The sequence below is a fragment of the Periplaneta americana genome, chromosome 4, assembly GCF_040183065.1.
Source record: "Periplaneta americana isolate PAMFEO1 chromosome 4, P.americana_PAMFEO1_priV1, whole genome shotgun sequence".
Classification (NCBI taxonomy): domain Eukaryota; kingdom Metazoa; phylum Arthropoda; class Insecta; order Blattodea; family Blattidae; genus Periplaneta; species Periplaneta americana.
This window is the reverse complement of record NC_091120.1, coordinates 43,997,192-44,010,244: the sequence shown is the minus strand read 5'-3', so window position 1 is coordinate 44,010,244 and position 13,053 is coordinate 43,997,192. Positions and strand designations below refer to the sequence as shown.

At 35.5% G+C, this 13,053-nt stretch overlaps 1 protein-coding gene across 1 annotated transcript in view; it reads right to left on the bottom strand.

Annotated features, from left to right (window-relative positions):
* LOC138698908 (cyclic AMP response element-binding protein A-like) overlaps positions 1-6,721 on the bottom strand; it is a 254,298-nt gene extending 247,577 nt beyond the window's left edge. Inside the window, exon 1 of the mRNA XM_069825106.1 lies at positions 6,062-6,721. Within this exon, the coding sequence (XP_069681207.1) occupies positions 6,062-6,721 (660 nt within the window). The remainder of the gene's footprint in view (positions 1-6,061) is intronic.
* Positions 6,722-13,053: the final 6,332 nt, after the last annotated feature.

Genomic DNA, 13,053 nt, shown 5'->3' with positions numbered 1-13,053 from the left:
TTGTTTGAAATTCTAAAATGTTATGTGAGACTATCAGAAGGGAAATGTTATGTTAATGAATCCATTTCCACTTTATTTAGTGCTCTGCAAAGTAGAAATGTAACTGGGGTAATTATGGCCTATATTATATTACCTACATTTACAAGCTCAATGACAAAGAAATACTGTGCGTTCAATTGTTTGTATACCAACATTTCTTCATTGTTTGTCCAACACCTAAGTTACACGTGCATTATTTTTTTTCTCAGTAACGATGGTATTTATTGTGAGCAGTTGTTGCGGACAATATCGATTATAATGTATGCTTATTGTCACCACCTTTCATGCACATGGACTATTTGTTTCCTTGTTGATTTAGCGTATCTTTACATAGTGATGACACGAGTATGAAGTTGCAGTGTATAAAAAACTTGTGATATGAATTATGATGGAAAATCGATGAATAAAGCAACCATTATTTTTAATAGCATGTAGGCTAATATTCCAGAACTGAAATTAGAATTTTATGAAATAAGTATATTTATACGTATGATTATTTCGTACCGAGACATAGATATAAAAAGTAACAGGGGATCCACAGAATCCCTGTAATTGCGTTAAACATTATGCTCTTGGTGGATATTATTGTGATATTCAGACTTATTTATAAGGATTGTGAATATGATTGTGAGTGAAAGAAATTTAATACAACCATCCGAGGTCAACAAAGAAAAACAACAAATTTATGAGCCTACTATTCCGTATTTTCGAGAAAAATATCAGATGGAAGGCACCTGGGAAGTACATGGTTTAATGATCGGAGCGAGGGGCACCATCCCACGATCAACTGTAAACACTATCAAAACATTTGGAATCCATGACATCATTCCAAAAATAATTACTTCAACCATTAAAGGGTCTGTGGCAATTCTGAAAAATCATTTATACGGAATATCATAATACCCCCCCCCTTTTCTATTCGTTAGTGTGTGATTGTTACAAATATATGTACAAATTTATTATTTCTTAAACTTAAGCTCCTAGTTCACATTTAAATTTGGCTCATCTATCTTACTGTAATCATTACTATTCTTATATGTGTGTTATTCTGTGTTTTTGGCAACCCAGGATGCCTGGGCAGACTATTTCTTGAAATAAATTATATATAATGATTATTTTTCCTTTGCTCCTATAATGAATATATAGCATATATCTGTACAAGTAGCTACTTAAAATAGAATTATTGTATTTCATCTGAATGATTCGTTGCTAAGAAGTGACGTCAGATATTGAAATTTTCGTCACATTTTAATCATTTGACACTCAAGTATAAACATTTCACGTTTAAAAAGATTGAAGATAAATTAAGAGAGTTGATATAAAAATCTTTCCTTCTTGTGAAGTTTTCTATAGAGAACACACAATATCCAAAGATGAAATTATATAGTACTAAACAAATATTTTCAAATTATTGAAACTAGCAACAGATAAAGCTACTCGTATTAAAAATTATGTTGAAAGAGCGAATCCACATTCGTAAACTTAATTCAAACTAAGATCCTAAAGAAAATAAATGTTGGCAAGCCAAGGAAAAAATCAAATTGCTAAAATCAGAACAAACTTTTCTTCTTTTCCTTCTTCTTCTTCTTCTTCTTCTTCTTCATCATCTTCATCTTCTTCACATCAGGAATTAAGCGGATTGTCTGTTGTGTCCACACACACTGTCCGTCTTATCTCCATCTCTTCCTCGGGCGTCCAATGCTTCTTTTCTCCTGTGATTTGTATACCTATAAAATGGTATCCTTTCTACACCCGTCCGGTTTATATGTTGTACCCAACCTTCCCTATCGTCTTATTAATTTCTTATATATTAAGTTCTTCCCGTATGTATTCGTTTCGTATGAGATCTTTTCTCGTAGGTACATCCTTTGACTTTCTTCAGAAATCTCATCTCTACTGCTTGTAGTCTACATTTTATCCAAGACTCGCTGCTATACATCAACGTCGGAGAAAGTAGATAATGTTGTTGATGATGATAAACTACTTTCATGTTGATATACACAATTTCATTTGTTCTTCAGTCATAAACTTATCATATGATGTATGTATGTATGTATTTATTTACACTGCAAGTGGGCAAGCACCCGGTGGCAGTGGTATATACAATATTAACAATACACAGTTAAAATGATAAGCAATACACAATAAAATTTACAATACATAATAAAATTTACAACACATATACAATTTTATACACAATACAATAAGAATACACAATACAATTTAACACAATAATAATAAAACATAAAATAAAACACCTAATTTTACAACACAACCTACATGATTATGTATAGGTCCTACATAATTTTCAATAGTCTTTCACTTTACTCTCATCTCATTCCCTGTAGTGGCACTATGACGCATTTCACTGACACTTTAGCACACATTTCACTGACACTCTGTAACACATTTCACTGACACTATAGAACACATTTCATTGACGCTATAAATTATCACTGATCGGAACTGTTCACTGCACTGTAAAACCATAACTTCACTGACTCACCTCGCTTCACTGATACAACAGTTCAAATAGGTCAAATAATTGCATTCTTATGCATACTGTACTTATAAACAGAACTACATTTAAACTAAACATTTCTAGTCTAAGGCCCTCTTACACGCTATTTTTAAATAATTTACAATTCAAACCAAGGAAGTAAACTCGTCAGGCTAGATAAATACATGCCACCTTAAAAAAAATTAAATGTTGAATGTCACCTTAATTTTAATTTTCACTTTATACACAACTCTTTAAATTATTCTTGAATCTCCTTAAGGAAGGACAGCCCTCAAAGACCGCTGCAGGTAGGTCATTCCAATCATTTATAGTTCTATTTAAAAATGAGAATTTACCTACATCCGTTTTCTGTTTCCTACATTTGATTTTAAAATCATGATCGTTCCTACCATAGTACGTTGGCTTTTCTAACCGAGCCGTTATGTCTACCCATGCTTTCTGACCTAGATGTGCTCTATACAATGATGTTATTCTAGTTTTCCTACGTCTGTTTTCCAAAGTTTCCCATTTAAGTTCTTTTATCGTATCGTTCCCATCTTCTCTTTTACCTTTAACAAATTTAGCTGCTCTATACTGGATTCTTTCTAAGGAATTTATCTGATATATTCTATAGGGATCCCAACATGTAGTTCCGTATTCCATTAACGGTCGCACTAATGTTAGATATGCTATTTCCCTCGATTTGGGGCTAGCCTTTCTCAAGATTCTCATAATAAAGTGAAGTGCCCTCCATGCTTTGCCTGTAACATTATCAACATGCTCTCCCCAAGAAAGTTTGGAGTTTAAATACACTCCTAGGTATTTACAACATTGTTCTTGCGGAATTACAACACCACTGAATTCGTAATTAAGAGTAGTTTCCTCTCGGGTTTTACAAAATGTTATAGATTTACTTTTAGAACCATTTATTTTCATCCTATGCTTTAACGCCCAGTTGTAAATTTTATTCAAGTCTGTTTGAATAGCATCTACATCTGAATTATTTCTAATCTTTCTATAGATAATGCAGTCGTCTGCAAATAGCCTCACATTTGATGTAATATCCTGGCATAGGTCATTTACGTATATTATAAAGAGTAATGGACCCAGAACGCTGCCCTGTGGCACCCCTGAACTTATATTTCCAATTTCCGATATTTCATGACCTACTCTAACTCTCTGGATTCTACCTTTTAAGAATTCTTGGATCCATAGCACCACTCTTTTATCTATTCCTAGCCTACTTAACTTATCTATTAATATGTCATGTGGCACCAAATCAAATGCTTTCGAAAAGTCAATCACAACTGCATCGATTCTTCCGCCTCTATCTACCTCTTCAGCTAGATCCTGAACCAGCGACGTAATTTGACTATCACATGAGAAGCCTTCCCTAAAACCATGCTGGCGGTTGTAAAACCAGTCTTTCGCATTTAGAACATGACGAATATAATCCGATATCAAATGCTCCATGACTTTACATACGACAGATGTAAGGCTAATCGGTCTGTAGTTTCCGACATCTAATTTATTTCCACCTTTATGTATGGGTACCACTATAGCTGATTTCCAGTCACATGGAATAGCTGCATTGTTTATGGAAACATGAAATATACGCATTAAGTATGGAATTATGGCCTCGGAACCTAATTTAAGAATCTCTGTAGCAATACTATCTGGTCCTCGAGACTTCCGATTTTTTAATTTCGTTATTCTCTCTCTAACCCCTTTGGAAGTTATTTTGAAAGTCGAATTTGGTTCACATTCACGGTCTGTGACACAACCACTCCTATCAGCGGGATTATTATTATTATTATTATTATTATTATTATTATTATTATTGAAAACCGAAATGAAATAGGAATTTAATAAGTCGGCCTTTTCTTTGTCATCAGTTATACTTTCTCCGTTCTGATTTCGTAAAAGCACTACTCCTTCATTTTTCCCTTTTCTCCTGCGTACATAATTATAAAACTGTCTCCAATTGTTACTTTCATCTTCTTTTAAAATAGTTTTTAGAAAATTTTCCTGAGCTAACCTTTTTTCACACTCAAGTTTCTTAATTAATTCAACATATTTTTCCCAATGCTCATGGCTCCGTTTACGTTTGCTGAATGCGCGCCTTGTCTTTTTCTTTAAGTAGCGAATATAATTAGTGTAATATTCTGGGTCCGGATTTTTCTTAATTATTTTAGAAGGTACACATTTTACTAATGCCTCGAAAATTATACACTTAAATTTATGCCATACATTTTCCATATTTCCTTCAGTCCTTAGAAAGTCATCATGCTTTTGTCGTAGAAACGTTTGTAATTCATGGACATCGGTTTTGTTAAAATTCCAGACAGACACTGGACTTGACCTCGGATTTACTGTGTTTTCCCATAAGATTTCTAATAAGACGCTATTGTGATCACTTATTTTATGAAGACTTTCAGAGTTGACAAAGAGAGAGACAGGTCTTAGTAGGTAAACATCTAAGAGGGCATTGTCACGCGTCGGACCATTTACTACCTGCGTGAAATCTTTACGCCAGATCAATTCATTAACAAGGGTCTGTGCATCTGAATTTGTACCTGAAATCCCGTTCCAGTTAATTTTCGGGAGGTTTAGATCCCCAGCAATTACTACGTTTCGGTCTTCTGATATTGTATTAAGATATTCATTTAGTTTGTGCAAAGTTAAATTGTTTAATTCACTGGGTGGTCTGTAACATGCTATTACATCTAAGGTTTCCAGCCCATTTCTTATCTGAACATTCAATATTTCAACTTCCTCATGTATCCACAGAAGATTGCTACTTATTTCTATCTTAGTACAAACGAAAACTCCCCCTCCCTTTTCACTTCTATCCTTTCTGAAGACTCTATAATCCGATCTAAAAATTTCCGAGTCATTTATGTCTTCCCTAAGCCATGATTCCGTCCCAATTATTACATCTGGATTATAAACATCGACCAAGTTCCAAAACGGAATAAGTTTATTTCTAATACTTCGGCAATTAACCTGCAGTAGTCTTAGTAGGCCTGTCCTTACTTGAACATTCTGAATCCCCGTGGCACCTCGCCGTCACTGCAGGTCTACGCCGCCCGCGGATAGGTCTTCGACCGCACCCCCGCTGACCGCCGGTAGTCCCACGCCCCCGCCGTCGGCTGATGGTCCTTCGGTGCCGCTGCCAGCTGATGGATCCTCGATCCCGCCGCGCCATGTTGTAGTAACTACCCGCGCGAAGAGGGATCCCATGTCTGCAGCCCCCCTCCGATTTAGGTGGATTCCGTCTCTTCCGAAGCATCTGTCGTCTATCCAGGAATTTGGATCGACGAAACGCGCACCAAGACACTCCGCTACCCACTCGAAAGCTTTATTCACACGACCCACTTTTCTCCAGTTCACATCCCTCCGTCTGACGATTCCACTGATGACAATCCCAGCTGCCGGATATTTCTTCTTTGTTTCCATCACCAAGTCATATACATCTGCCATGATATAATCAACACCTCTTCGCAAATCGTTTGTTCCTACGTGAAGGACGATGTTTTTCGGGTCCCCTCGTTCCTGATTTTCGATCACGCTTTTCATTTCATTCACTCTAATCCCAGGGTAACACTCTGTCGCCAGCTCCGGTTGTAGATTCCCTACGTGTCGAATGATGGAGTCTCCGATGATAACACTTGCCGCACCATGCTTCTTCTTCTCCTCCCTCTCTTCGCCATTTTCCTTTTCCCGTCGCAACAACTTATTTTCGTCCTCCAGAAACTTGATCCGCTGCTCCGCCGTCTCTAGCTTCTCCCGTAGCTTCTTCACCTCGTTCCGTAGACCGATGAGTTCCCTGTTGCCTGCCTCGATCCCGCAGTCCTTGCACAGCCACGTTTCTTCTACTATCTGTTCCCTCTTGATCTTCTGACAAGTCAGATGGAACCACTTCTCGCACTGGTTGCACAGCACGCCTACTCTTAGGTTCTTTCTACAGCTGCCACACTTGACACTGAACACTCCGTTGTCGCTTGCAGGTCCTGGATTCAGTTCGATACCACCAATAATTAGTAGTATCGCGATCACTATGTGAAAGAAGAGACACTCAGCCAGACCTGCCAAAGCTGTCCCTTTCACGCTCCGCTGCATCCTTGACCTGGCCTCCCAGCCGCCTATCCTTGCCCGGTACAGCTCCAACTCACAGCCCATTGCTCAAACCTTTTCTCCGCTGCGAAAAATACGTCCTTCCTCTCCACCGGCCTGAAGAAGACTCCACCCAAATAAATATTTATATAAATAAATTTATTAACACATTATAAATATTTTATTTTATTAATATGAATGTTTTTACCTAGTACTGACATCATCATATATTTTGAAGCAATATCCATTATATTAATTGAGTGTTATGTCTGACGGTAAGTATACTTACATAACAAGTTGATTGTTATGTAAGCATACTTACCGTCAGACGTAACACTCAATGTGATGGATATTGCTTCAACATTTATCTTATAATGCCAATACTAGGCGAAAACGTTCATATTAATGAAATAAACTATTTATAATTTATTAATAAATTTATTGATTTATTAATATATTTAACACTCCTCTATGGGAGCGAAATTTGGTAATTGAAACAAAAGCCATCAAGAGATTAAGGGCAGCTGAAATGAGATACCCAAGGCCAACCACCAGTTATACATTGTTCGATCACAAAAGGAATGAGGAAATAGTACAGGGACTTAATATACAACCACTGGAGGAGAAAATTTCCACATACAGAGATAACTGGCTGCAACATTTATCTAGAATGTTAGCGAATAGGATAGGCTACCTCAGGCAATGCTTCAATATTACCCTCCGGGACGACGATGACGACGACCTGGACGACTTCTGAACCCTGTGTAGCTGCAACCGAAACGGGTCAACAATGGACTAAATTCGTGTTTTGACTATGTTGATGATGATATATTTAACATCATAATGATAAGTAAAAAAAAAAAAAGAAAAATAAATCCATGGCGCTACAGCCCATGAAGGACAAAGACTGACCAGCCGGCTGCTGGCCTCGCGTCCACATGCCGAAGAAGAGGTGGACGATCATCCAACAAAGAATGGAGGTATCGTGTGGTTAGCACGATGATCCCCCCAGCCATTATAGCTGGTTTGCGAAACCGGATTTTCGCTACCTATCGTAGGTCCCCAATTTCATGAGAAAATTTCTTCCCTCAAGAGGACTCGAACCAGCGCGCATTTTGTAACGCGGGTCCTAGGTAGGATGCCTTAGACCGCGCCGGCCCGGCGCGGGACCATAATGATAAGTTTATAACTGAAAAAGAAATAAAATTGTGTACGATATATCATTATTGAACTTATCGGAATGTCAAACATGAATTATAAAATTTTCTATATTAATTCTTTTTTTTCTCTCCTGTTTTAGTACGTATGCATTAAATTGGGATGTGGGGCAAATCCACACGCAGTTGGACCACTCATATGTATTCATTATTCTATCACCAATATTTAAAGTAGGCAAGAAATATTGATATCATATAAATTAGTTTTATTTTTCAGTCAATCACTTATTATGTTATGATGGCAGAAATGGATTCTGTTACATCAAGATACAATGTTAATATACGTCACGAATATTTTCGACTTGTTTTCAAGTCATCTTCAGGTGACAGTTTTTTACAAACAAACATTTGAACTAGGTGAAATATTATTTAAACACATTTATAAAACACTAGTAAATAGTCTGACCATGCATACTTTACATAAAATAGTTAAATGGCGTACATAGTCTTAAAATTAAATTGACATACAGATAGAAAGCCTTCCAATGAACATAATTATAATACAATATATTGAGAGGCATACAGTATGCCTGAATTATGAAATTAAAAAAACATTTAAAATTATTATATATAAAATTGGAGACTAGGCTTGTTCTTTATGACGTTCAATGTATTGGAAGACTGTATGAAGTGGATGTAAACGATTGAGCATTATATAGGTTTGTTTCTTTAATTTTCATCATTATTATAGGCCTAGATAGAAGAGATTGGATAACATATTTTTTACAATGTAATTTCAGCTTTCTTTATAAATATGCGTATTACTATAGCCATCTGAGTAAGAACTTTAGACATGTCTCCGAATCGCTTGTTTCCTCATGCCCGATATTTGTGAACCAGATAGTACGTTGTATCGAGACTCCCGCGGGCGCTGCTAGTTGGTATGCCGCGACGTCACGTCAAATTACGTATGTAGTTCCCGATTAGAAAATGTTGCATATGCGCGGGTGGTGATGGTGGTGGCTCAGTAGGTGGTTCTGAAGTGAACGTGAAATGCAGGTGAAAACTGCGGCACGGCGGCTGCAGAAACGAGAATTTCGACTCCTAACTCGTCCACACACTAACCCTATTCCGATCACACGTGAGCGTGAACACAATACAACAAACTGCCATGTGTAAACTGTACGGAACACTTCACTGGAGTGAATCTACTATAAGGAATGTAACAAGGAAGATTTAAATGGACAGAAAACGAAATACAGAAGATATGAAAAAGCGAGAAAAAAGAGGAAAAAGGAAAGCAGGAAGAAAGGTTGAGAGATGAGGAAAGGAAGACAAAGCGTGAATAAACAAATACATGATAATGAAAGAGACAAAGAAAGAAACAAAATAAAAAAAAATATGAATAGCTGGGCAGGCAAAGAAGCAGGCAGACAAATAGAGGAGCAAATGGAAAGGAAACAAAGAAAGGGGGGAAGAAAGAAAAAAACAATCAAAGAAAAGAAAGAATGATAACGGGAAAAGTAAGATTAAAATAGATATTGAAAAAAGCCATGATTAGACCTGAAGGAAAGAAAGAAAATGAAAGAAAGGAATGAAAGATATACAAAATGAGACAATTAAGAAGGAATGATAAAATTAAAGAAGGAATGAAAAAGAGATAAAATGTTCTAAATACTGTATATTTAAAGATGAATGGAGAAAAGAATAAAGGAGAAATGACAATTTACCTCGCCGAAGGTGTCCATGGATGGATTGAAAATAGCATCACTTACCTGAAACAAAGGAAAACAAAAATTAAACAAGCCGTAGCCATAGTGTTTTGAGACAATAAATAAATGAAACCGAAAGAATAAACATATGCTAAAATACCACAATAACAATACTGTATGTATTTTATTTTGTTTCTGAGTTTTCTGAAAATGGTTGGTAGATAATTTGGAATAACTGCAGGGAATACAGGCAAATGGAGGCAGAGTACAAAATGAAAACGATATTATCAATTAAAATCTATCCTACCTTACATTAGAAAATAACTATATGAACATGCATGCAAAGTAGATTTTAATTAACTATTACACTTTTACTGCGTCATAGTACTTTTGCCCAATAAAACAGTACGAAACGACATGTTTTAACCAATCATGGCTGCTTATCCTACAATTATTATCATCATCTCCCTAGCATTTGTTTTTATCATCTCCCTAGCATTTGTTTGTTTCTATCACCTTCTTAGGATTTATTTCTTTTTTTCCAACATTGTACTTTCAATAATTGTACCTTTAAAAATTATTCATGTTTATTTCATCGCTCATAATTAAAACTTTTCTATCATTTATGCTGTTTATATTATTTAAATTATATTATAGCTTCTTACTTACTTACTTATTGGCTTTTAAGGAACCCGGAGATTCATTGCCACTCTCACATAAGCCCGCCATTGATCCCTATCCTGAGCAAGATTAATCCAGTCTCTACCATCATATCCCACCTCCCTCAAATCCATTTTAATATTGTCATCTACATCTCGGACTCCCCAAATGTCTTTTTCCCGCCGGCCTCCTAACTAACACTCTATATGCATTTCTGGATTCGCCCATACGTGCTACATGCCCTGCCCATCTCAAGCGTCTGGATTTAATGTTCCTAATTATGTCAGGTGAAGAATACAATGCATGCAGCTCTGCGTTGTGTATCTTTCTCCATTCTCCTGTAACTTCATCCATCTTAGCCCCAAATATTTTCCTAAGAACTTTTTTCTCAAACACCCTTAATCTCTGTTCCTCTCTCAAAGCTGTTTTTTTATTATAGCTTCTGCTGTATGAAATTATGGATAGTCACATGTCAGAGATTGTTTAATATATATAGATAACTGAAGTGGAATGCAAATGTTTTAATAAAAATAAAACTGAATCAACAATCATATTTTGTTGTATTAGAGCACTTTATTTCTTGTAATCTTTATATAGCCTACTTTCTTCTAATTGTGTAATAGTCAATTAAATCACACTCGAGGTTTGATTTTCTCTAGATAAATCAAAACATCTAGTGGGATTACTGTAGATAATAGGCTATTGTTTCTACTTTGTACTCTGCCTGTATTTGCCTATAGTTGCCTGTAGTTATCCAAAATCCTATACCAACCATAATAATGATCTTGATAGAGGAATAAACACTACAGTTGAAAGAGTCTTTAAATAAAATACTGCTAACAATAAACAATTCGGAATGCAAATTACACTTTAAATTTCAGAGATTCAGATTTTATTCTTGTTACTGGTAATGATAATTGCATTAATAATTTTAATTCCATTCGTTACAGACTACAATGCAGCGGAGCTCTTCGCCCAGAGATCCCATAAGCAGGAACAAGACTTAATTAATAGAGCGTTTTTAAAATCATGAGGCACGCCCTTAAGGGATTGGCTTGACATGTTATTTGGAAGAGGAAGAAACTTTGGTGGAAATAACAATTTTTTGTCATTTTAAGCTTGTTACATGAACTTAATCTGCTTAAAATTTTCGTGTCATGTCAACTCAATCAAACGCTTTTTTTTTTTTAATATAAAGAACTTACGTAATGTTGTTGAAAAATGTTATGTTCCTGACAGGCCATACAATAAATCAGGGAAAGATTTATATTGTTTTTATATAACTGCATCATCACTGTACCAGATATTCAATACTTTCCTACAAAGATATTCAAAAGTAAGTTACATTTTGACGTCGCCATAACCTTGTTAAAAATCGAGATATACTCAAAAAAAGAACACATTTATATCCATAAAAGATATAGAGTTTATTGGATTCAGTTTAAATGTTTAATAATTATGTCCACCATTTTGGTCTTCAAAAAGCAACAATCTTTCTTCTATATTGTCAACAGTATTTACTAATAGATCTGATGGAATATCTTCAATTTGTTACGAAATTGCATGTTTTAGTTCGTCGGTAGTCTTAGAATTATTTTAAAAAATCTGTAGGCTACTTTAAATAACCCCACAGCCAAAAAGCTGCTGGATTGATATCGGGGGAATGCGCTGGCCAGATGTTAGGAAAATGTCCGCCTATAATGCGATCACCAAACGTGTTACGCAACAAGCGCTAACTGGTGTATAAATATGGGAAGATAAAGTCAAAACCATTTTAAAACATAGTCAATGATATTGATTTAAAAATCCAATAAGAAGTAAATTTACTTTTGATGCATTATAAACAAAACCTGTTACTATGTTAACCAAAACAAATGATTGTCATAAATGAACAAATTCCCTTGTTCGATATATACAAATGTGTTATCATTTTGTATATACGTCAATTGAGGACGTAGCTGCAATAAGGGCCCATACTCCAAAATGCTGTTCTGAGATATATATAGAGTTGAAATTTTTAAAAACAGTGGAGGGCCTTTAAAATATTAAAGTAAACAGGTTTATCAGCATTACTATTCAACATTTCTCAAAGAAACTTTGTCGGTATAACAAAGAAACTACGGAGAATCGATTTATGCATTCTCCGGAAAAAGGACCTATGGGACTATGGGTCCTTATTGCAGCTACGTCCTCAATTTTTTTTAGTATTATTGAGGCGTTCAGAGCTAAAATGGATCAAGTCCATGAGACGTAGTTTTGAGATAATAGGACTTAAAGTTAACTTGCTCTAGTCGATTATCTAATTTCACTAGCAATAATTTTATTGCTCCATTTTCAAATTCCAGCTTTATAAAATATAAACAACTGTGATGTTAACTGATGCAACACTTTGGTGACTTGATCCACTATGGCTCAGAACATCGTGAGCAGATAATCTGAGCCAAAAGTGACTGGTGTTATCTACAGGCGAATGCTTGGAATTAAGACTTGATCCATTACTGCTCGGAAAAGATCCAACTTCAGATAATCAGAAAAATGAATTGAACTCAATGTATGAAAATTTGTGACTTGATCCACTTTAGCTCTGAACGCCTCAATTTCAAAATGTAACTTACTTTTCAATAACCCTATTCTATAAGCAGAAAATCAGTAGAAATACAATGTTGTTATAGACAATACTAAATCCATATTTTATAACGCAGAAATAAATTAAAATCACTAAACAGGAATTCTATATATCATTATTGGTAGGATGTAATTAGCTTAGACCATAAAGGAGCAAAAGCATCATTCTGACTGATGACAATACAAAGCACAAAATAATTACGATGATGTTATGATATGAAAAGGATATTGGAGGAGAAATTAC